At 42.0% G+C, this 23,895-nt stretch overlaps 1 protein-coding gene across 4 annotated transcripts in view; it reads right to left on the bottom strand.

The window, feature by feature from the left end:
• Nucleotides 1–23,895, bottom strand: part of LOC118774311 (protocadherin gamma-C5-like) — a 195,078-nt gene that overhangs the window by 168,119 nt on the left and 3,064 nt on the right. The window contains exon 1 of one of the 4 annotated variants that reach the window (XM_036523584.1): nt 18,817–21,352. The exons of 1 other annotated variant lie outside the window; for it this stretch is intronic. In XM_036523584.1, the coding sequence (XP_036379477.1) occupies nt 18,817–21,231 (2,415 nt within the window). In that variant the 5' untranslated portion in view covers nt 21,232–21,352. Of the gene's footprint in view, nt 1–839; nt 3,412–13,750; nt 16,250–18,816; nt 21,353–23,895 lie in introns of those variants that run through there. 2 more of the 4 variants (XM_036523580.1, XM_036523586.1) reach the window with 2 other exon arrangements.

Genomic DNA, 23,895 nt, shown 5'->3' with positions numbered 1-23,895 from the left:
TTTTTACAAGATTTTCACGATGTTTAGTTTGTCTGGCAACTGATTATCGTCAGTTATTCCCCGATACTTATCGAAAGCACCAATAAACATAAATGTAAGATACATGTATTTTATCAGGGATTGGCAACAGTCGAATTTCAGTTAAGATAATTCACCTCTCATTCCGAGCGCTAAATTACACAAACAAATCTGGCTGACTAAATGAAAACCTAAATCTTGGAAACAAATCATTATGAAAGAGGAAATGTTGCCTAAATGTTCATAGCATCAGAAAATCAATTTGCATTTCATAAATTTTAGCCCAATGCGTTCAACAGAGACTAGATTAGTGCACACTGAAAAGCAGTACTCCCAGCATGTTAATACGACCAGCTAAGGAGTTTTAAAACGCCTGAAATCCAACCTTATACCGAAGTCAGTTTCAGCACCATAACTGTGAACAGCGACACAGAGCGAGGTTTGATTTACGGATGAATAAGAGCATCAAGTGTGATCAAGTTTTTAAAACAAATAAGTACATTTGCAGAATGCAGACGCAGAACCAAAATAAAAAAGAGAAGTACTTCAACCTTGCAAAGGCCAAAATTCGCACTAAAAAGTATTCAATGAAACATTTTAAAGGGCGCATCGTTCGTTATCGAAATTAGGATTCGTGGCTGACGAATCTATTTTCAAAGGGGAAAAGTCAGTTAAAAATATGATGAACAATTTAAAAACAGGAATGAAATAATTGAGGTGGAAAACAAGAAATATCTGACACTTTCACCATATTGACATCAAAGATTATAAAAAATAAGAAGTAGAGATAAAAACAAATATATAACAACATAAAAAGTTACCAGTGTTAATCCTATTGATGCTGCCTCATTTGCACGATCTTGTTCACTGGATTCATTCGGGCTCATCTTCAGGGTCTGATCAGCAGGCAGTGTTCCATCATTGTAAGATGTGACGAACTTGAAATCGCTGGTGCGGGAGCCCGTTGTTAAATACGTGTCATAATTGTAAGAACTGCGGAGAGTTCCTGCTCCTTCCACCTCTGCGTAGTTGGGAGGGAAATATGCGCTGGGAATGGCGACTGCGCTGTCAAACAACAGTCTGGGCTTTCTTCTACGGCAAAATCTCATGGCCACGATGAGAATAATAAACGCGAGAAAGAAGGTGGAAACGGAAACTAAGGCGATGATCAAGTAGGATGTTAATTTGGAATTGTTCTCTTCATAAGACTTCTCTTTGAAATCTGGAACTTCTGCCAAGTTGTCTGAAATCAGTAAATATACTGCACATGTTGCAGACAGAGAGGGCTGTCCGTTATCTTTGACTGAGATAACAAGGTTCTGCTTCATTGTGTCAGATTCAGAAATGTCCCGCTGTGTCCTGATCTCTCCGCTGTGGAGACCAATAGTGAAAAGTCCCGGATCAGTCGATTTCACGATCTGATAGGACAGCCACGCATTCTGCCCAGAGTCCGCATCCACAGCGATCACCTTGGAAACCAGAGAGCCCGCGTGAGCAGCTTTGGGGACCATTTCAGTCATGAAGGAGTTCCCTGCTGGAGCAGGGTATAATATCTGTGGAGAGTTGTCATTCTCATCTGTTATGGAGACGCTCACAGTCACGTTGCTGCTGAGTGGAGGAGAGCCGTTGTCTCTGGCAACAACGTGGACTTTGAAACTTCTGAACTGTTCATAATCAAATGATCTGACAGCATGGATCACCCCCGTGTCTCCGTTAATGGATAAAAACGAAGATACCGGAACTCCGCTGACCTCACTGGGCAACAGAGAATAGAAAACTGTGCCGTTCTGTCTCCAGTCCGGGTCTCTCGCCTTTACAGTAATAACAGAGGATCCGGGTTTGTTATTTTCTGCCACGGAGGCTCTGTACGACTGCTCATCAAATACAGGCGGGTTGTCATTAACGTCTGATACTGATAACTGCACAGTCTTTGAGGAGGATAAGGGCGGAGAACCCTCGTCAGTAGCAGTGATTGTAATGTTATATTCTGATACTAGTTCACGGTCGAGGTCTGCTGTCGATACTAGTGAGTAATAATTTTTGATAGAGGGGATTAATTTGAAAGGAACATTTTGTTGAATGGAGCAGCGGACCTGTCGATTTTGCCCGGAGTCTTTATCCTGAACGTTAATGATTCCCACCTCTGTGCCAGGTAACGCACTCTCAGGGATGGGGTTATTTAGAGATTTCAGGAATATCACAGGTGCATTATCATTTACATCACTGATTTCTATTATGACTTTTGTATTAGAGACCAATCCGGCACCATCTTTTCCTTGGATTCGAATTTCATAATAGGACTCTTCTTCAAAGTCAATTGGTCCAATTACTTTAATCTTTCCAGTTTCCCTCTCAACATCAAACAATTTTGTCGCTTTCTCAGACATGCGACTGATCTCATACGTCACTTCGCCATTCGCTCCAGCGTCTGCATCAGTGGCGCTGACTGTAACCACTACAGCACCTAAAGGAGAATTTTCAGGCACACTGACTTTATAGACGTCCTGGCTAAACACGGGGATATTATCGTTAGCATCCAGCACAGTGACGTGTATTACTACAGTACCAGATCTCTGCGGAGTCCCTCCGTCAGTTGCGGTAAGTAATAATGTAACCTCCTGCTGATCTTCACGATCCAGCTCTTTATCTAAGACTAACTCACCGTATTTCCCTCCGTCTGCGTTGGCACGAACAACCAAAACAAAATGATCATTCTTTTGTAGTGTGTAGCTCTGAACTGCGTTATGTCCTATATCGGCATCATGGGCCTCATCTAAAGGGAAACGGGACCCTTTGACCGCAGATTCCGTTATTTCTAGTCTAATAAATTCGTTTGGAAATCGAGGCGAATTGTCGTTGATATCTTCAATATTTACCACAACGCGGTGTAGCTCTAGAGGATTCTCAAGCACGAGCTCGTATTTCAAAGAACAGGAAACTCGCGGTCCACAAAGCTCTTCCCTGTCTATCCTTTCTACTATAACTAAATCACCACTATTCAAATTGATATCGCAGTACCGGCCGCTGCCCCCTTCGAAATCTATGCGGGCCTTCCGTAATGACAGTCTTTTAACATCGAGTCCGAGGTCCTTCGCTATATTCCCAATAACAGTCCCGCGTTTCATCTCCTCCGGAATAGAATAGCTCACGTCTCCCATGATGGTCGGCAAGGAGAGGATAAAGAACAGCAAACAGGGCATCGAGGCAGATACAGAGAATCCCCAGGATAACATTTTCAAAATGAAACGGTGCGTCAGTCACTGGAGGATTAAAATACACTAAAAGTAAAATAAAAATCGAATATTTTCATATCCAGTAAATCAGGGCAATCACCCAGTAGGCTACTGAATTATATGTATTGTCCGTGTGGTCTGTGATTCTTTCTTAAACGCAGCAACGAATCACTCGCCTCTGAACATTGCTCTAGTGGGCGGAGAGGCTCGTTTTACATCCCCTTGCTGGTGAACAGCGACACTCTGAGTTTTTCTTTAAAAACTGCACACTGTATCCTGAATTTAAAGTGGGCATTGAAATAGCACATTCATTTTCTAGGCAGTGAAAGCGTGAATTTTATTTGCAAATTATGTCAATGATTATGGGGAAATATCACTCACTTCAGACGCACTGGTCAGTCACTGTTTTAGAAATTCCCATATTTAAATAAACAATTGGTTGCGTTGCATAAAACATTTTATGTTTAAAGTGTTGTAAAACAAGAAAAAATGTCGAAAATAACTTAGGTGTTATCCGTTCAAAAACAGTAACACTTGATGGTGGAGTGCCCGTGTAATAAAATTAATGAGGAAATACCGCCTCTCATTGTACGTATCGTGGCAATAGGAAAAAAACTGCTTTTTTTCCATTGTCATATAAAATACACGAATATTTGATTGCGTCTATATATATTGTCTTTTCACAACTGTGATACAAGTGTACTTGAAAACACACACGTGGTGCTGTCTTCATGTGTCGTAGAGACATGCCAAGTTCGCTGTTTTTTCAGTTGATTGTGCGAACAAAATTGCAATTGGCGAGATGGATTCTGCGTAAACTCATGAACAACGCAGTTTAGAGTTGTTTATGAAATTGACAAAGGTTATAGACTTTGTGTCTGTTTTACTAAGTTCTCTGTGTTCACCGCCATTGAAAACTTTTTTTTTAACTTAAAATTATTTCCTCAGTTTTCTGCGGCGTTACATTTTCTGATTTAACAATACTCCTACAGGGCCTGGTGATACTTTAAAAAACCGTGAATTACGATAAAGAAATACAGGAGTGCAGGATACAATCACTATCATGTAATGAGGGCGCATATGCTCATGTTAATACTTTAAATGATTCTGATAGCAACAGAAATGGATTGGGTGCTCATGAAAGACGTAAACCGGATTGCAGGAAAAAAAAACAACTCTTTGATGTTTCACATAAATACAGTATAATCTGATGCAGGCCAACTTCCTCTAAGTCGTTAATGGCCTCGATGAACATGCTGGTGCCGATATTCTGTTCTCTCTATTTCACTCAAACAACTCTAAAGACGCTTTAGAATAAGAAATATGAATATTTTAAATATTATCATACCTCTCCATGATGACAACAGTGTCCTGAAATACTTCCATCTTTCAATTGTATAATGACATCAGTAATAGATAGGATAAAAATTCTAATTCATATTCTATCCATTGTTATAATATTTGAAAGACTACAGCAACAATAAGTATGTACTAATTAATATGTACTAAATAAATGTACTAACACTGTATTAGAGTCATGCCATCTTTAAAGCTACCTACTGCAACTTTCAAAACACACCCAATATTCAAACTACTAAGACAATTTCAGAAACCATATCTGCGAACAGCCACACAGGAAATGTGGCTTTTCAAACTAGTCCAAGAGAATCAATATAGTTTGCATCAAACATGATAAATGCTGGCTCCATAGAAACATTCATAAAATCAAACCAAGACAAATATTAAGATTAACATCAAAGCAGCTTTCTGTTGGAAACAACAATTCAAATACTACAGTGTGGTGTAGCGTGAGGAGCAGTGCAGTAGTGTGGTGTTGTGGTAAGGAGCAGCAGTGTTGGTGGAGTGGTAAGGAGCAGCAGTGTGGTGTAGTGGTAAGGAGCAGTAGTGTGATGTAGTGGTAAGGAGCAGCAGTGTTGGTGGAGTGGTAAGGAGCAGTAGTGTGGTGTATTGGTAAGGAGCAGTAGTGGGGTGTAGTGGTAAGGAGCAGTAGTGTGATGGAGTGGTAAGGAGCAGCAGTGTGGTGTAGTGGTAAGGAGCAGCAGTGTGGTGGAGTGGTAAGGAGCAGCAGTGTGGTATAGTGGTAAGGAACAGCAGTGTGGTTGGGTGGTAAGGAGCAGCAGTGTGGTGTAGTGGTAAGGAGCAGTAGCGTGGTGTAGTGGTAAGGAGCAGGGTGGCAGTGTAATGTAGTGGGAAGGAGTACCAGTGTGGTGTTTTGGTAATCACTATATAGTCATAAAGCCATAGGTTTCAGGGTCACATCAACATTTTAACCATGTCTGTACTGTAATGTTTAAGGTATTTGACTATACACAACAGGCAACTTTTCCTGTTTTTTAGTGTCCATTGGGAAAAGGAAATTGCCCTAATACATATTCAGCTGTATCATTTCAGTTTTTGAAATAATCTCCAGAGAGACATTAAATGATTAGGTCTTAGTTCATTTTCTGACTTTAAATGCATAATTCATGACACTGTAAAATATATCTGCTCCTGCGCTTAATCTTCACTATCCTTGCTATATTCCACCAATCCTGTGTGTATGTCAATTGTCTGTAACCATCTGTGGCTGCATTTTTATCAGGTCTCCCTTGAAAAAGAGATTTCAATCTCAAAGGAGTTTTCCTGGTTAACTGCAGGATGAATACACGTAAATGAGTAAATGTCTAGGTGGGTTGATCTGGATAATAGAATCTTCTAGGCAAATGTAAGGGAAAAATCCAATTCTTTCACTTCTCAATACTCGCTAAACAAATAGTGTTAAATTGCAGCAGATTGAAAATGCTGTAAAATGTGAAAACCATCTCAGATTCACAAGCCTTTAAGAACTGGACGTGTGCAGTTACAGGAAAACGGTTTAAAAGCAGCAGTCTCCCTCGTCAAAATTAAGCCAACACTTTGACAGAAGGAAAGAATCCACATTAAAAGCTAATTACCAGAATCGAGGCGTTTGATCCATTCTCATTTCCGCCAACATTTTCACTGGACTCGTTTGGGCTCCTCTTCAGGGTCTGATCAGCAGGCAGTGTGACGTCATTGTAAGATCTAGCGAACTTGAAGTCGCTGGTGCGGGAGCCCGTTGTTAAGTACGTGTCATAATTGTAAGAACTGCGGAGAGTTCCTGCTCCTTCCACCTCTGCGTAGTTGGGAGGGAAATATGCGCTGGGAATGGCGACTGCGCTGTCAAACAACAGTCTGGGCTTTTTTCTACGACAAAACGTCACGGCCACAGTCAGAATTATGAACGTGAGGAAGAAGGTTGAAACGGAGACCAAGGCAATGATCAAATAGGAAGTTAACTTGGAATTATTCTCCTGATAAGAAGAATCTTTCAACTCTGGAATTTCTGCCAAGTTGTTTGAAATCAGTAAATATACTGCACATGTTGCAGACAGAGAGGGCTGCCCGTTATCTTTCACTGAGATAACAAGGTTCTGCTTCATTGTATCAGATTCAGAAATGTCCCGCTGTGTCCTGATCTCTCCGCTGTGGAGACCAATAGTGAAAAGTCCCGGATCAGTCGATTTCACGATCTGATAGGACAGCCACGCATTCTGACCAGAGTCCGCATCCACAGCGATCACCTTGGAAACCAGAGAGCCCGCGTGAGCAGCTTTGGGAACCATTTCAGTCATGAAGGAGTTCCCTGCTGGAGCAGGGTATAATATCTGTGGAGAGTTATCATTCTCATCTGTTATGAAGACACTCACAGTCACGTTACTGCTGAGTGGAGGAGAGCCGTTGTCTCGGGCAACAACGTGGACTTTGAAACTTCTGAACTGCTCATAATCAAATGATCTCACAGCATGGATCACCCCCGTGTCTCCGTTAATGGATAAAAACGAGGACACCGGAACTCCGCTGACCTCACTGGGCAACAGAGAATAGAAAACTGTGCCGTTCTGTCTCCAGTCCGGGTCTCTCGCCTTTACAGTAATAACAGAGGATCCGGGTTTGTTATTTTCAGCCACGGAGGCTCTGTACGACTGCTCATCAAATACAGGCGGGTTGTCATTAACGTCTGATACTGATAACTGCACAGTCTTTGAGGAGGATAAGGGCGGAGAACCCTCGTCAGTAGCTGTGATGGTAATGTTATATTCTGAAACAGTTTCACGGTCCATTTCACGATCAGTGACTAAAGAGTAGTAGTTTTTGACAGTGGACATCAGTTTAAATGGCGCATTTGACTGGATTTTGCTCCTTATCTTACTATTGTGTCCTGAATCCTTGTCTTGTATATTTATGATTGCAACCTCGGTGCCGATGGGTGAATTCTCGGGTAGAGGTGACGTTAAGGACTTGATTACTATCACAGGCGAATTATCATTGACATCGGTCACTTCAACAACGACTTTACAATATCCTGCTTGGCCCGCCCCGTCTTTAGCTTTAACACGGATCTCAAAGGAGGGAGTGTCCTCAAAGTCTAACGGTCCCTTCACTTTAATTTCTCCATTTTTCTCATCAATGGAAAAAACATTTCGCGCTTTCGCTGAAATTTGGTTAAACTCATATATAATTTCCCCATTCGCACCCTCATCAGCATCGCTAGCACTAACTTGAACTAATAAAGAATCTAAGGGCGCATTTTCAGGCACACTAACTTTGTAAATAGCCTGGCCGAACACGGGAATATTATCGTTAGCATCGAGCACAGTGACGTGTATAACTACAGTACCAGATCTCCGTGGAGTCCCTCCGTCATATGCTGTCAAAATCAGAGAGAGTTCCTCTTGCTTTTCGCGATCCAGCTCATTTTCCAATACAATTTCGGCATATTTACCTCGATTTGCATTACTCTCCATGACCAAAATAAAATGCTCGTTCGCAGCAAGACTGTAACCCTGAACTGAATTAATTCCCATGTCTGGGTCATGGGCTTGATCTACGGTGAATCGAGCCTCTTTGTCTGCTGATTCTGTGATCTCCAGTTTGATTACGTCATTCGGAAACGTTGGTGAATTATCATTTATATCCTGTATCTCCAGTGCGATGTGATGTAATTCCACAGGGTTCTCAAGAAATATTTCAAAATTCAAAGCGCACGAGGGCCTCTGCGCGCACAGCTCCTCCCGGTCCATCCTCTCATTTACAATCAAATCTCCAGTCCGCGGGTTAATATCACAGTACCGTTTACCTTCTTCAGAGTCGATCCTCGGTCTCCGAAATGACAGCGTTTTCAAATCGAATCCCAAATCCTGTGTGATTCTTCCTATGACAGCTCCGACTTTCATTTCCTCTGGAACAGAATAGCGAACATCTCCGAAACACACTGTGACGGTCATAAGAAGGAGGACAAAGCTGGTCCGCGGTACCTGACCCAACACGACGCTTCCTTTGTACTCAGCATCCATTTTAAGTCGAAATGGTGCAGAATCTCAGTCAAAACGTATGATGGATTTCCAAAAGAAATACTATCAAATCTCACTACCAGTTATATCAAAACAACAGAAATATCCTCACCATCACCGGGTCTCACACTTAAGTAAAATGTACAGACCAAAGCAGGCAGTTCGGCTGCAGTCTGTAGGCGGGTCGCTGGAGGAATTTCCTTTCTTGGTGAATAGCGACACACCGCGTCTCTTTAAGAAACTGAACACCAGTAAATAGAATATTCTCGTTTTTGAGTTTGAGTTAAGTTACGTTCCTTCTATGATTACCCCGTTTTATGAAAGGAACCAATGTGTTTGGAGTAAGAAATATCATTTGAAACATTAAAGAAAGAAGTGCTTTAAAACTGCAAAAACGGCTCACCATAATTAAAAAGTCATTGTTAGAATCTGAATGTAAAAGCTCATGCAAATTAACCATAGATGTTTCCTGACTGCAACATGCTGCGCACATGGCGGCCGTTTCAGCACCATCACGTGGACAGCAGCCTCGCTTGCTCAGTTTTACTTGTGAAAAGACAAGGAGGCCGTTTCCTCAAATATCGCACATCCACTAAGCAGGCGATCCGTAAAGCCAATATAATTTGAACATAGCGTATTTCATCGTAAAATACTAATAAGAAGCGTGAAGAGTGATTAAGAACTTGCTCCATTAATATCAAAATATCAAGGAAAACGGATGGGATTGGAGTCGTCAGCACAATTACTGTGCACCACACTGTCCAACCAGAAATGCTAAATGCTTTTTGACAACCCATTCCGCTAAACTCAGATCAATGGACTTAACACGCAGTGTAAAGTTTCATTCAGAATCCCCTCGTCATGAACCCGCAATAAGCATGGCGTCTCAGAAGTGATATCAGCAGTGACTACAAGATCGGGAGCAGAAGCACATTAGATCGCAGCAAAAGGTACAGTTAAAACATATGCTTAAGACAAGGGACACGCTCGTAAAGATGGACTTTTGCATTTAGAGGAAAGGGAATTGAGAAGGCAACCACCAGGCCAACGTAACTGCACACAGACTCAAAGATAGGTAGGAGACGTGTGTTCATTCGCACCTCGTCATTAAATTCTTACATGGAGTATTTATGAAAACTAAAAGTAGAAAAAGTTTTAAAAAACAGCTAAAATATGCAATAATCAGAATTGCAGGATGAAAAAACTGTTTCAAATTTCCATGCATTTTGAAAGCAGAAATCTCGCACCTAATAAACTCACACACTGACAACAGGAATGAATGCAAAGCAAAAGCACTGTACCAGAATCGAGGCCTTTGATCCATTCTCATTTCCGCCATCTTGTTCAGTGGACTCAGTTGGGCTCCTCTTCAGTGTCTGATCAGCAGGCAGGGTGACGTCATTGTAAGAACTAGCGAATTTAAAGTCGCTGGTGCGGGAGCCCGTTGTTAAGTACGTGTCATAATTGTAAGAACTGCGGAGAGTTCCTGCTCCTTCCACCTCTGCGTAGTTGGGAGGGAAATATGCGCTGGGAATGGCGACTGCGCTGTCAAACAACAGTCTGGGCTTTCTTCTACGGCAAAACGTCACGGCCACAGTCAGAATTATAAATGTGAGGAAAAAAGTGGAAACGGAAACCAAGGCGATGATCAAATACGAAGTTAACTTGGAATTGTTCTCTTCATGAGACATGTCTTTCAAATCTGGAACTTCTGCCAAGTTATCCGAAATCAGTAAATAGACTGCACATGTTGCAGACAGAGAGGGCTGTCCGTTATCTTTCACTGAGATAACAAGGTTCTGCTTCATTGTGTCAGACTCAGAAATGTCCCGCTGTGTCCTGATCTCTCCACTGTGGAGACCAATAGTGAAAAGTCCCGGATCAGTCGATTTCACGATCTGATAGGACAGCCACGCATTCTGTCCAGAGTCCGCATCCACAGCGATCACCTTGGAAACCAGAGAGCCCGCGTGAGCAGCTTTGGGAACCATTTCAGTCATGAAGGAGTTCCCTGCTGGAGCAGGGTATAATATCTGTGGAGAGTTATCATTCTCATCTGTTATGGAGACGCTCATAGTCACGTTGCTGCTGAGTGGAGGAGAACCGTTGTCTCTGGCGACAACGTGGACTTTGAAACTTCTGAACTGCTCATAATCAAATGATCTGACAGCATGGATCACCCCCGTGTCTCCGTTAATGGATAAAAACGAGGACACCGGAACTCCGCTGACCTCACTGGGCAATAGAGAATAGAAAACTGTGCCGTTCTGTCTCCAGTCCGGGTCTCTCGCCTTTACAGTAATAACGGAGGATCCGGGTTTGTTATTTTCAGCCACGGAGGCTCTGTACGACTGCTCTTCAAATACAGGCGGGTTGTCATTAACGTCTGATACTGATAACTGCACAGTCTTTGAGGAGGATAAGGGTGGAGAACCCTCGTCAGTAGCAGTGATGGTGATGTTATATTCTGATACTAGTTCACGGTCCATTTCACGATCAGTGACTAAAGAGTAGTAGTTTTTGACAGTGGACATCAGTTTAAATGGCGCATTTGACTGGATTTTGCTCCTTATCTTACTATTGTGTCCTGAATCCTTGTCTTGTATATTTATGATTGCAACCTCGGTGCCGATGGGTGAATTCTCGGGTAGAGGTGTCTTTAAGGACTTGATTACTATCACAGGCGAATTATCATTGACATCGGTCACTTCAACAACGACTTTACAATATCCTGCTTGGCCCGCCCCGTCTTTAGCTTTAACACGGATCTCAAAGGAGGGAGTGTCCTCAAAGTCTAACGGTCCCTTCACTTTAATTTCTCCATTTTTCTCATCAATGGAAAAAACATTTCGCGCTTTCGCTGAAATTTGGTTAAATTCATATATAATTTCCCCATTCGCCCCCTCATCAGCATCGCTAGCACTAACTTGAACTAATAAAGAATTTAAGGGCGCATTTTCAGGCACATTAACTTTGTACACAGTCTGGCCGAACACGGGAATATTATCGTTAGCATCGAGCACAGTGACGTGTATAACTACAGTACCAGATCTCCGTGGAGTCCCTCCGTCATATGCTGTCAAAATCAGAGAGAGTTCCTCTTGCTTTTCGCGATCCAGCTCATTTTCCAATACAATTTCGGCATATTTACCTCGATTTGCATTACTCTCCATGACCAAAATAAAATGCTCGTTCGCAGCAAGACTGTAACCCTGAACTGAATTAATTCCCATGTCTGGGTCATGAGCTTGATCTACGGTGAATCGAGCTCCTTTGTCTGCTGATTCTCTGATCTCCAGTTTAATTAAGTCATTCGGAAATGTCGGTGAATTATCATTTATATCCTGTATCTCCAGTGCGATGTGATGTAATTCCACAGGGTTCTCAAGAAATATTTCAAAATTCAAAGCGCACGAGGGCCTCTGCGCGCACAGCTCCTCCCGGTCCATCCTCTCATTTACAATCAAGTCTCCAGTCCGCGGGTTAATATCACAGTACCGTTTACCTTCTTCAGAGTCGATCCTCGGTCTCCGAAATGACAGCGTTTTCACATCGAATCCTAAATCCTGTGTGATTCTTCCTATGACAGCTCCGACTTTCATTTCCTCTGGAACAGAATAGCGAACATCTCCGAAACACACTGTGACGGTCATAAGAAGGAGGACAAAGCTGGTCCGCGGTACCTGACCCAACACGACGCTTCCTTTGTACTCAGCATCCATTTTAAGTCGAAATGGTGCAGAATCTCAGTCAAAACGTATGATGGATTTCCAAAAGAAATACTATCAAATCTCACTACCAGTTATATCAAAACAACAGAAATATCCTCACCATCACCGGGTCTCACACTTAAGTAAAATGTACAGACCAAAGCAGGCAGTTCGGCTGCAGTCTGTAGGCGGGTCGCTGGAGGAATTTCCTTTCTTGGTGAATAGCGACACACCGCGTCTCTTTAAGAAACTGAACACCAGTAAATAGAATATCCTCGTTTTTCGAACAAGTTTGAGTTAAGTTACCTTCATTCTATGTTTACCCATTTTATGAAAAGAACCAATGTATTTGGAGTAAGAAATATCTTTTGAAACATTAAAGAAAGAAGTGCATTAAAACTACAAAAACGGCTCATCATAATTATAAAGTCAGTTAGAATCTGAATGTAAAAGCTCATGCAAATTAACCATAGATGTGTCCTGACTGCAACATGCTGCGCACATGGCGGCCGTTTCAGCACCATCACGTGGACAGCAGTTTCGCCTGCTCAGTTTTACTTGTGAAAAGACAAGGAGGCATTTTCCTACAATATCTCACATTCACTAATAACGTATGTCCTTATAAAGTAATAATAAGAAGCGTGAAGAGTGATTAAGAACTTGCTCCATTAATATCAAAATATCAAGGAAAACGGATGGGATTGGAGTCGTCAACACAATTACTGTGCACCACACAGAAATTCTGAATGCTTTTGGACAGCCTATTCCGCTAAACTGAGATTACTGGACTAAATAAGCAGTGTAAACGTTCATTCAGAATTCCCTCATCACGAACCCGCATTATCTACTCACAATGGATGACGTTTCATTTATCTGAAAAAAATAAACGCTGAAATCGACACCACTGCCTTTACATGCCGCACTAGGTGTTCAGAATACCAACAGGATAATGCTATTTGTTGAACAATTTCACTGGAAGTAGAAAAGTGGCTCCCTGCGGAATAAGCATGGCATCTCAGAAGTGATATTAGCAAAAGCACATTAGATTGACTGCAGCAAAGCGTACAGCTCAAACACATGCTTACGACAAAGGGATACACTTACAAAGATGGACCTCAGCATTTAGAGTTAGAGGAATTCAGAGGGCAAACGCCAGGCCAAAGTAACTGCACACAGACTCAAAGATAGGTAGGAGACGTGTGTTCATTCGCACCTCGTCATTAAATTCTTACATATAGTATTCACGAAAACTAAAAGTAGAAAAAGTAAACATTTTCAGCTAAAATATGCAATAATCAGAATTGCAGGATGGGAGAACTGTTTCAAATTTCCATGGGTTTCGAAAGCAGCAATCTTGTACCTAATAAACTCACACACTTTGACAACAGGAAATTAATGCAAAGCAAAATCACTGTACCAGAATCGAGACGTTTGATCCATTCTCATTTCCGCCATCTTGTTCAGTGGACTCATTTGGGCTCCTCTTCAGGGTCTGATCAGCAGGCAGGGTGACGTCATTGTAAGATCTAGCGAATTTGAAGTCACTGGTACGAGAGCCCGTTGTTAAGTACGTGTCATAATTGTAAGAACTGCGGAGAGTTCCTGCTCCTTCCACCTCTGCGTAGTTGGGGGGGAAATATGCGCTGGGAATGGCGACTGCGCTGTCAAACAACAGTCTGGGCTTTCTTCTACGGCAAAACGTCACGGCCACAGTCAGAATTATAAATGTGAGGAAAAAAGTGGAAACGGAAACCAAGGCAATGATCAAGTAGGATGTTAATTTGGAATTGTTCTCTTCATAAGACATGTCTTTCAAATCTGGAATTTCTGCCAAGTTATCTGAAATCAGTAAATATACTGCACATGTTGCAGACAGAGAGGGCTGTCCGTTATCTTTGACTGAGATAACAAGGTTCTGCTTCATTGTATCAGATTCAGAAATGTCTCGTTGTGTCCTGATCTCTCCGCTGAGGAGACCAATAGTGAAAAGTCCCGGATCGGTTGATTTCACGATTTGATAGGACAGCCATGCGTTCTGTCCAGAGTCCGCATCCACAGCGATCACCTTGGAGACCAGAGAGCCCGCGTGAGCAGCTTTGGGAACCATTTCAGTCATGAAGGAGTTCCCTGCTGGAGCAGGGTATAATATCTGTGGAGAATTATCATTCTCATCTGTTATGGAGACACTCACAGTCACGTTGCTGCTGAGTGGAGGAGAACCGTTGTCTCTGGCAACAACGCGGACTTTGAAACTTCTGAACTGCTCATAATCAAATGATCTGACAGCATGGATCACCCCCGTGTCTCCGTTAATGGATAAAAACGAAGATACCGGAACTCCGCTGACCTCACTGGGCAACAGAGAATAGAAAACTGTGCCGTTCTGTCTCCAGTCCGGGTCTCTCGCCTTTACAGTAATAACGGAGGATCCCGGTTTGTTATTTTCAGCCACTGAGGCTCTGTACGACTGCTCATCAAATACAGGCGGGTTGTCATTAACGTCTGATACTGATAATTTGATCATTTTAGAAGAGAAAAGCGGAGGTGTCCCTTCGTCCACTGCAGTGAGTGTAACATTATATTCAGACTCTGTTTCACGGTCCAGTTCACTCGTCGTTAACAATGAAAAATGGTTTTTAATGGACGGGACTAATCTGAAAGGTGCGGTTTGCTCAATTGAACACTTCACTTTTCCATTTGTGTCAAAGTCTTTGTCCTGTATGTAAATGACTGCGATCTCGAAGCCTACCGGAACATTTTCCGGAACGGGTGTGTTAATGGACTTAATATATATAACAGGGGCGTTGTCGTTCACATCTGTGATCACAACAATAACTTTACAATGTGCAGCCTGACCCGCCCCATCTTTTGCTTTCACACGGATCTCAAAGGAGGAAGTGTCCTCAAAGTCTAACGGTCCTTTCACTTTGATCTCCCCTGTGTTCTGATTGATAGCAAATATGTTTTTAGCTTTGGCAGAAATATGGCTAAATTCATAGGTAACCTCACCATTCGCTCCCTCATCGGCGTCACTTGCAAAAACTTTAACAACGAGAGTACCTACTGGAGTATTTTCCGGGAGACTGACTTCATATAATGATTGCATGAAGACGGGGACATTATCGTTAGCATCTAGAACACGCACGTGTATAACAACAGTACCAGATCTCCTTGGAGAGCCTCCATCATATGCTGTCAAAATCAAAGAGACTGCATCCTGTTTCTCGCGATCCAAGTCATTTTCTAGAACAATCTCGGCATATTTACCTCGATCTGCACTGCTCTGCACAGCCAAAACAAAATTCTCGTTTGCAGCGAGACTGTAGCCCTGAACAGTGTTTTCTCCTGTGTCCGGATCGTGGGCCTCATCGAGGGTGTATCGTGCTCCTTTAACAGCAGATTCTCTGATCTCCAGTTTAATGTTATCATTCGGAAATTCTGGAGAGTTGTCGTTTATGTCCTGGATCTCGAGAGTTATTCTGTGCAACTCTAAGGGATTTTCGAGAAAGAAGTCAAAATATAAATCACAGGAGAGCTTCTGCGCGCACAGTTCTTCCCGGTCCATCCTCTCATTCACAGTCAAATCTCCAGTCTGCAGGTCAATATTACAGTATCGTTTACTGCCTTCGAATTCGATTCTGGGTCTCCTGTTTGGCAGAGTGTGAACGTCGACTCCTAAATCCTGTGTGATTCTTCCTATGACGGCTCCGCGTTTCATTTCCTCGGGAATGGAATAACGAACATCTCCAAAACACAAACCGACGGTCATAAAAAGGAAGACAAAGCTGCCCCGCAGTACCTGACGCAGCACGGCGCTTCCTTTGTATTCACTTTCCATTTTCAGACGAACTGAAGCAATATCTTCACCGTTTCCTTATGTCCCAGGGACGATATCGCTATGCAAATTGCGTTTAATGTCAGGTTTGGGATTTTTCAGAGAACGAAATGAAATTGACTCGACTCCCTCGAGCAGATAAAATAAGATGCTACAATCTGAGAGGTGGGTAGCAGAGTCGGTGGGCGGGCTCTTCAGATTTAATTTGTTGATGAATAGCGACACACCGCGTTCTGTTATAAAGATGACAGTGAGGCAATCGTGTTTCACAGAAGTGCGACAAATAATTCGACTAAATCATCCTTCAAAGTTATCTTTTAAAAGTTCAAATATTCCAGTTATTCTAACTGATATACTGATATTGATAATGGCAGTGTTACTGCAAGCAAAACAACATGGGTCGATAAGAACAGCACATACTGTATTATCAAGAACAGTAATATCCTTAAAATCGGTATAGACCGTATAGTCTCTTCAATTATGACTTACAAATGTTTTCCGATGGCATCAGACTATACTGAAATCGGCTGTTCAGCACCACAGAAGTGTAGAGCAGCTTTGCTTTGCCCGTTCTGTCACACAAAGCGGAGGGCCCTTTCAGCCTTATTATTGAAGTGTACAATACACTGTTACTGCGAGAGAGAGACTGACTAATGTCGACATGAGGAGCCACCACGCATTAACACGAGAAAAAAGATCACCGCATAAACTAAGCCATGCATTCTGCGAACAGGACAATAGAGAGAAATGCCAAGGCTACCATTAAATATGAGGAATCCGGCAGATTTTTTATTTATTCACCTCATCTGAAGTACAACAAAATCGACCGATTGGTTTGGAATAAGACTCATTTGCATAACCGTGTGGTATCGCCTTGCTTAATAAATGGCTTAACTTTTGGCAGTTATACAATATGCATGTAATGATTATCGCGATGCTATGCTGCTCTGTAGAAACATGTTGTATATTGTACTATAGTATGAAGACTGACATTGTACCCGTAACCGCTTGCTCTGACGTAACTCAAGCTGTACAAATATGTAACCGTAAGGAAGAATTTAAGAATTTTTGTTCAGTGCTGGAAACAGCATTCTGGGGCTGGTTATGACGTAGTATTAATATGTAATAATGGAGTAATGATATTAATGAAATCGGGATGCTAGAAGTATATGAAGACAGTCTGATTCTCAGTTATCAGTGAATGTTCAGTAAATTATCAAGTATTTCACCCCATCACAGAAATACAAAGAACAGTAGAAGAGTTTCGTGTTGAAAAGAAAAACAATCATTGAAATTAACTTGTGGTACAGTAAAATACTGTCTACACGTAGTATCTTCGAAGGATAACCCGTCGAATATGTGTTTCTACTCCCGGGGGAAAAGGCAAGACATATGTCATCGATAGCGCACTCAAAGCCACCAGAGCTATCCATTTCTCCCTATAAGAATATTAAATTGTTCGTACTTCGTTTGCTGATATGTTACACACTTTGGTCAAAAAATTACTAGTTGAAAGGTATAATACACAGATGATCCTGTTTACCAGCTTTAAAGAGAGTTATATATGCACACACCTCGAATAAAAAGCCTCTCTATTACATCTACATTATTTTTCGTCATTTGGTAGATGCTCTTATCCAGAGCAATTTACAAGAATGCAATCAGTAGGGTTAGGAAATTAACTGCACAGTAAAACATTAGCGCTATCCTTAAAATGTAGTATCATTGTGGGAAACCTTACCACAATGGAAGTAAGGGCTGTCAAAGGACATACAACCTTGAACTCGTACCATGCATGTAACATTCAGATTAGAGCAGCTAACCTTAAACGCCACACGTTTGTATTGTCAAAAAACGTTTACAAACGGCTTAATTCCACTGCAAAAGCTTGACGTGCCAACAGGCTTTCACCTTTTATGTTTAAATCACAAGAAATTTTACAGTTACTGTAATATTAATATATTATATATTAATGTTAACATCGTCAAAGAATGGAGAGCCCTGGTAGGTTCTGAATATGTGGGGTTTTAGTCTGTGACATAAGTGAACAGCGATCCTGCAGTTCTGAAGTAGTGGGAGAGCTCATTCCACCAGTTGGAGGCAAGTATAGAGAAGGGATGTGGACATGATAAAGAGACCCTCTCATGGGGGACAGCTAGGTGTCCAGGATTGCAGGTTGCAGAGTGAAATGATCTGGTGGAAGTGTAGGTTTTCATGAGAGATTGCAAGTAAGGAAGGAAGTTTGTTACAATTCATCAGTTATGACTAGCATTTAGATTTTGTCTGAGCCGTAACAGAAAGCCAGTATAGACAGATAAGTAGCATATTGGTAAAGAGAGGGACTTTTAATCAAAAAGGTTGTTGGTTAAATTCCCCATCCGTTCACTGCTGCTGTACACTTAGGCAAGTTACTTAACCCAGAATTTCCTCAGTAAATGTCCAGCTGTTTAGATGTAAAAACGTACAAGAGAATGTGCTAAAGAACAAAACTGTAATAACTAAATGTGGACAGGTGTGACACGAAATATCTGGCATATTGTACAACAGACAAGCAGGTGCATGGATGAGATAATGCAAATCCTTTCTAAACAAAGACATTTGTAAATATATACAAACATAACAACTCATTTGGAATTAGAAGTGCTTACCGAATCGCAAGCTCCCTCAAGATGTGTTAAAATCTGTTCACAATCTTCAACTTTGTCCATCGTCAGAGTGTGATCAGCAGGCAGTGTGACGTCATTGTAAGATCTAGCGAACTTGAAGTCGCTGGTGCGGGAGCCCGTTGTTAAGTACGTGTCATAATTGTAAGAACTGCGGAGAGTTCCTGCTCCTTCCACCTCTGCGTAGTTGGGAGGGAAATATGCGCTGGGAATGGCGACTGCGCTGTCAAACAACAGTCTGGGCTTTTTTCTACGACAAAACGTCACGGCCACAGTCAGAATTATGAACGTGAGGTAGAAGGTGGAAACGGAAACCAAGGCGATGATCAAATAGGAAGTTAATTTGGAATTGTTCTCTTCATGAGACATGTCTTTCAAATCTGGAATTTCTGCCAAGTTATCTGAAATCAGTAAATACACTGTGCAGGTTGCAGAGAGAGAGGGCTGTCCGTTATCTTTCACTGAGATAACAAGATTCTGCTTCATTGTGTCAGACTCAGAAATGTCCCGCTGTGTCCTGATCTCTCCACTGTGGAGACCAATAGTGAAAAGTCCCGGATCAGTCGATTTCACGATCTGATAGGACAGCCACGCATTTTGTCCAGAGTCCGCATCCACAGCGATCACCTTGGAAACCAGGGAGTCCGCATGAGCAGCTTTGGGAACCATTTCAGTCATGAAGGAGTTTCCTGCTGGAGCAGGGTATAATATCTGTGGAGAGTTATCATTCTCATCTGTTATGAAGACACTCACAGTCACGTTGCTGCTGAGTGGAGGAGAACCGTTGTCTCGGGCAACAACGTGGACTTTGAAGCTTCTGAACTGCTCATAATCAAATGATCTCACAGCATGAATAACCCCCGTATCTCCACTAATGGATAAAAACGAAGACACCGGAACTCCGCTGACCTCACTGGGCAACAGAGAATAGAAAACTGTGCCGTTCTGTCTCCAGTCCGGGTCCCTCGCCTTTACAGTAATAACAGAGGATCCGGGTTTGTTATTTTCTGCCACTGAGGCTCTGTACGACTGCTCTTCAAATACAGGCGGGTTGTCATTAACGTCTGATACTGATAACTGCACAGTCTTTGAGGAGGATAAGGGTGGAGAACCCTCGTCAGTAGCAGTGATTGTAATGTTATATTCTGATACTAGTTCACGGTCCATTTCACGATCAGTGACTAAAGAGTAGTAATTTTTGACAGTGGACATCAGTTTAAATGGCGCATTTGACTGGATTTTGCTCCTTATCTTACTATTGTGTCCTGAATCCTTGTCTTGTATATTTATGATTGCAACCTCGGTGCCGATGGGTGAATTCTCGGGTAGAGGTGACGTTAAGGACTTGATTACTATGACAGGTGGGTTATCATTGACATCGGTCACTTCAACAACGACTTTACAATATCCTGCTTGGCCCGCCCCGTCTTTCGCTTTAATATGGATCTCAAAGGAGGAAGTGTCCTCAAAGTCTAACGGTCCCTTCACTTTAATTTCTCCATTTTTCTCATCAATGGAAAAAACATTTCGCGCTTTCGCTGAAATTTGGTTAAATTCATATATAATTTCCCCATTCGCCCCCTCATCAGCATCGCTAGCACTAACTTGAACTAATAAAGAATCTAAGGGCGCATTTTCAGGCACACTAACTTTGTAAATAGCCTGGCTGAACACGGGAATATTATCGTTAGCATCGAGCACAGTGACGTGTATAACTACAGTACCAGATCTCCGTGGAGTCCCTCCGTCATATGCTGTCAAAATCAGAGAGAGTTCCTCTTGCTTTTCGCGATCCAGCTCATTTTCCAATACAATTTCGGCATATTTACCTCGATCTGCATTACTCTCCATGACCAAAATAAAATGCTCGTTCGCAGCAAGACTGTAACCCTGAACTGAATTAATTCCCATGTCTGGGTCATGAGCTTGATCTACGGTGAATCGAGCTCCTTTGACTGCAGATTCTGTGATCTCCAGTTTGATTACGTCATTCGGAAACGTTGGTGAATTATCGTTTATATCCTGTATCTCCAGGGCGATGTGATGTAATTCCACAGGGTTCTCAAGAAATATTTCAAAATTCAAAGCGCACGAGGGCCTCTGCGCGCACAGCTCCTCCCGGTCCATCCTCTCATTTACAATCAAGTCTCCAGTCCGCGGGTTAATATCACAGTACCGTTTACCTTCTTCAGAGTCGATCCTCGGTCTCCGAAATGACAGCGTTTTCAAATCGAATCCCAAATCCTGTGTGATTCTTCCTATGACAGCTCCGACTTTCATTTCCTCTGGAACAGAATAGCGAACATCTCCGAAACACACTGTGACGGTCATAAGAAGGAGGACAAAGCTGGTCCGCGGTACCTGACCCAACACGACGCTTCCTTTGTACTCAGCATCCATTGTAAGTCGAAATGGTGCAGAATCTCAGTCAAAACGTATGATGGATTTCCAAAAGAAATACTATCAAATCTCACTACCAGTTATATCAAAACAACAGAAATATCCTCACCATCACCGGGTCTCACACTGAAGTAAAATGTACAGACCAATGCAGGCAGTGCGGCTGCGGTCTGTAGGCGGGTCGCTGGAGGAATTTCCTTTCTTGGTGAATAGCGACACACCGCGACTCTTTAGGAAATTAAACACCAGTAAGCCGAATATTCAGGTTTTTCGGCAAACATCTTGACTAAAGACCCCTGCTAAGTTACGTTCCTTTCGTGTTTTCCCATTTGTATATAGGACCAATGTGTAGTGGTAAGACATATCGTGCCAAACATCAAGGAACGCAGTGTATTAAAACTTAATACCACTTACCATAAAGAAAACGTAGTTGTTAAAAACTGAATGTAAAAGAACATGCAAATTAGCTTTTTTTTCCGGCCGCAACGACGTATGCTCATGGCGGCCGTTTCAGCACCACCACATGGACAGCAGCTTTGCCTGCTCAGTTTTATTTGCGAAAGGACAAGGAGGCATTTTCCTAAAATACAGCAAATTCTGTACTCAATCGACCAATACAGCGGATATAGTTTCCACATTGGACAATTCAGCGTTTAGACAAGGAGGATCATGCCCACAATACTGTATATCATCAAAAAATAATAGTCACCGTAAAGAGTGATTCAGAACTTCTTATATTAATACCAGAATATCAAGGAAAACGGGTGGGATTGGAGTTGTCAACACAATTACTGTGCATCAAACTATACAAAACGGAAATAAATACTTTTTGACAACCTATTCCGCTAAATGTATTAAATAAGCAGTACAAAGGTTCAGTCAGAATTCCAGGAACCCCTATTGTATATTCGCAGTGCACGACGTTTCAGCTATCTGAAAAATAAACGTTGAAATTGACACCACTGCCTTTAAATGCCGCACTAGATATTCAGAATACCGATCGGATAATGCTGTTTGTTAAATTATTACCCTGGGAGTAGAAAAGTGACTCCCTGCGGAATAACCATGGCGTCTCAGAAGTTGTATCACTAAAAGCACATTAGATTGACTGCAGCAAAGCGTACAGCTCAAACACATGCTTAAGACAAAGGGATACACTTACAAAGATGGACCTCTGCATTTAGAGTTAGAGGAATTCAGAGGGCAACTGCCAGGCCAAAATAACTGCTCAAAAATTTAAAAATACAGTCAGGTCCATAAGTATTTGGACAGTGACACAATTTTCATGATTTTGTTTCTGTACACCATGACAATGGATTTGAAATGAAGCAGTGAAGATGTGATTGAAGTGCAGACATTCAGCTTTAATTCAAGGGGTTTAACAAAAATATCATAAACCATTAAGAATTGCAGTGATTTTATACACAGTCCTCCCATTTTCAGGGGCTCAAAAGTAATTGGACAACTGACTGTGAAGCTGTTTCATGGCCAGGTGTGGGCTTTTCTCTCATTATTTCATTAACATTTAAGCAGTTAAGAGGTCTGGAGTTGATTCCAAATGGAGAATTTGCACTCAGAAGTTGTTGCTATGAACTCTCACTATGATGTTCAAAGGGCTGTCAATGCAAGTAAAGCAGGCCATCATTAGGCTAAAAAAAACAAAACAAACCCATCAGAGAGATAGTAGAAACATTAGGAGTGGCTAAATCAACAATTTGATACATTTTTAAATAAGAAGGAACACACTGGTGAGCTCAGAAACTCCAAAAGGCCTGGACGACCATGATAGATAAATGTGGTGGATGATGGCGAAATTCTTTCCTTGGTGAAGGAAAACCCTTTCACAACATCTAGCCAAGTCAAGAACACTCCCCAGGAGGTAGGTGTATCATTGTCAAAGTCTACAATCAAGAGAAGACTTCATGAAGGTAAATAAAGAGGGTTTACCACAAGGTGCAAACCACTGGTTAGCCTCAAGAATAGGAAGGCCTAATTAGACTTTGCCACAAAACATATAAAAGCTTGCTTAGTTCTGGAAGAATATTCTTTGGACAGATGAAACTAAGATCAACGTATACCAGAATGATGGGAAGAGAAGAGTATGGAGAAGGGAAGGAACAGCTCATGATCCAAAGCATATACCACATCATCTGTGCAACATGGTGGAGGCAGTGTTATGGCATGGACAAGTATGGCTGCCAATGGAACTGGATCACTAGTGTTTATTGATGATATGACTGCTGACAGAAGCAGCAGGAAGAATTCTGAAGTGTATGAGGCTATACTATCTAGTCAGACTCAGCCAAATGCTGCAAAACTGATAGGACGGCACTTCACAGTACAGATGGACAATGAGCCAAAACATACTGTGAAAGCAACCAAAGAGCTTTTCAAGGCAAAGAAGTGGAATATTCTTCAATGGCCGAGCCTGTCACCTGACATCAACACAAGTGAATAGGCATTTCACTTGCTGAAGACAAAACTGAAGGCAGAAAGACCAACAAACAAGCAGCAATTTAAGACAGCTGCTGTAAAGGCCTGGCAAAGCATCACTAGGGAGGAAACCCAGAATTTGGTGATGTCCATAGGTTCCAGACTTCACGCAGTCATTCAGTGCAAAGGATTTTCAACCAAGTATTAAGAATGATCATTTTATTTATGATT

The sequence above is a fragment of the Megalops cyprinoides genome, chromosome 3, assembly GCF_013368585.1.
Source record: "Megalops cyprinoides isolate fMegCyp1 chromosome 3, fMegCyp1.pri, whole genome shotgun sequence".
In the NCBI taxonomy this organism is placed as follows: Eukaryota; Metazoa; Chordata; class Actinopteri; order Elopiformes; family Megalopidae; genus Megalops; species Megalops cyprinoides.
The sequence above is the reverse complement of the archived record's forward strand: the minus strand, read 5'-3'. Positions and strand labels throughout refer to the sequence as shown.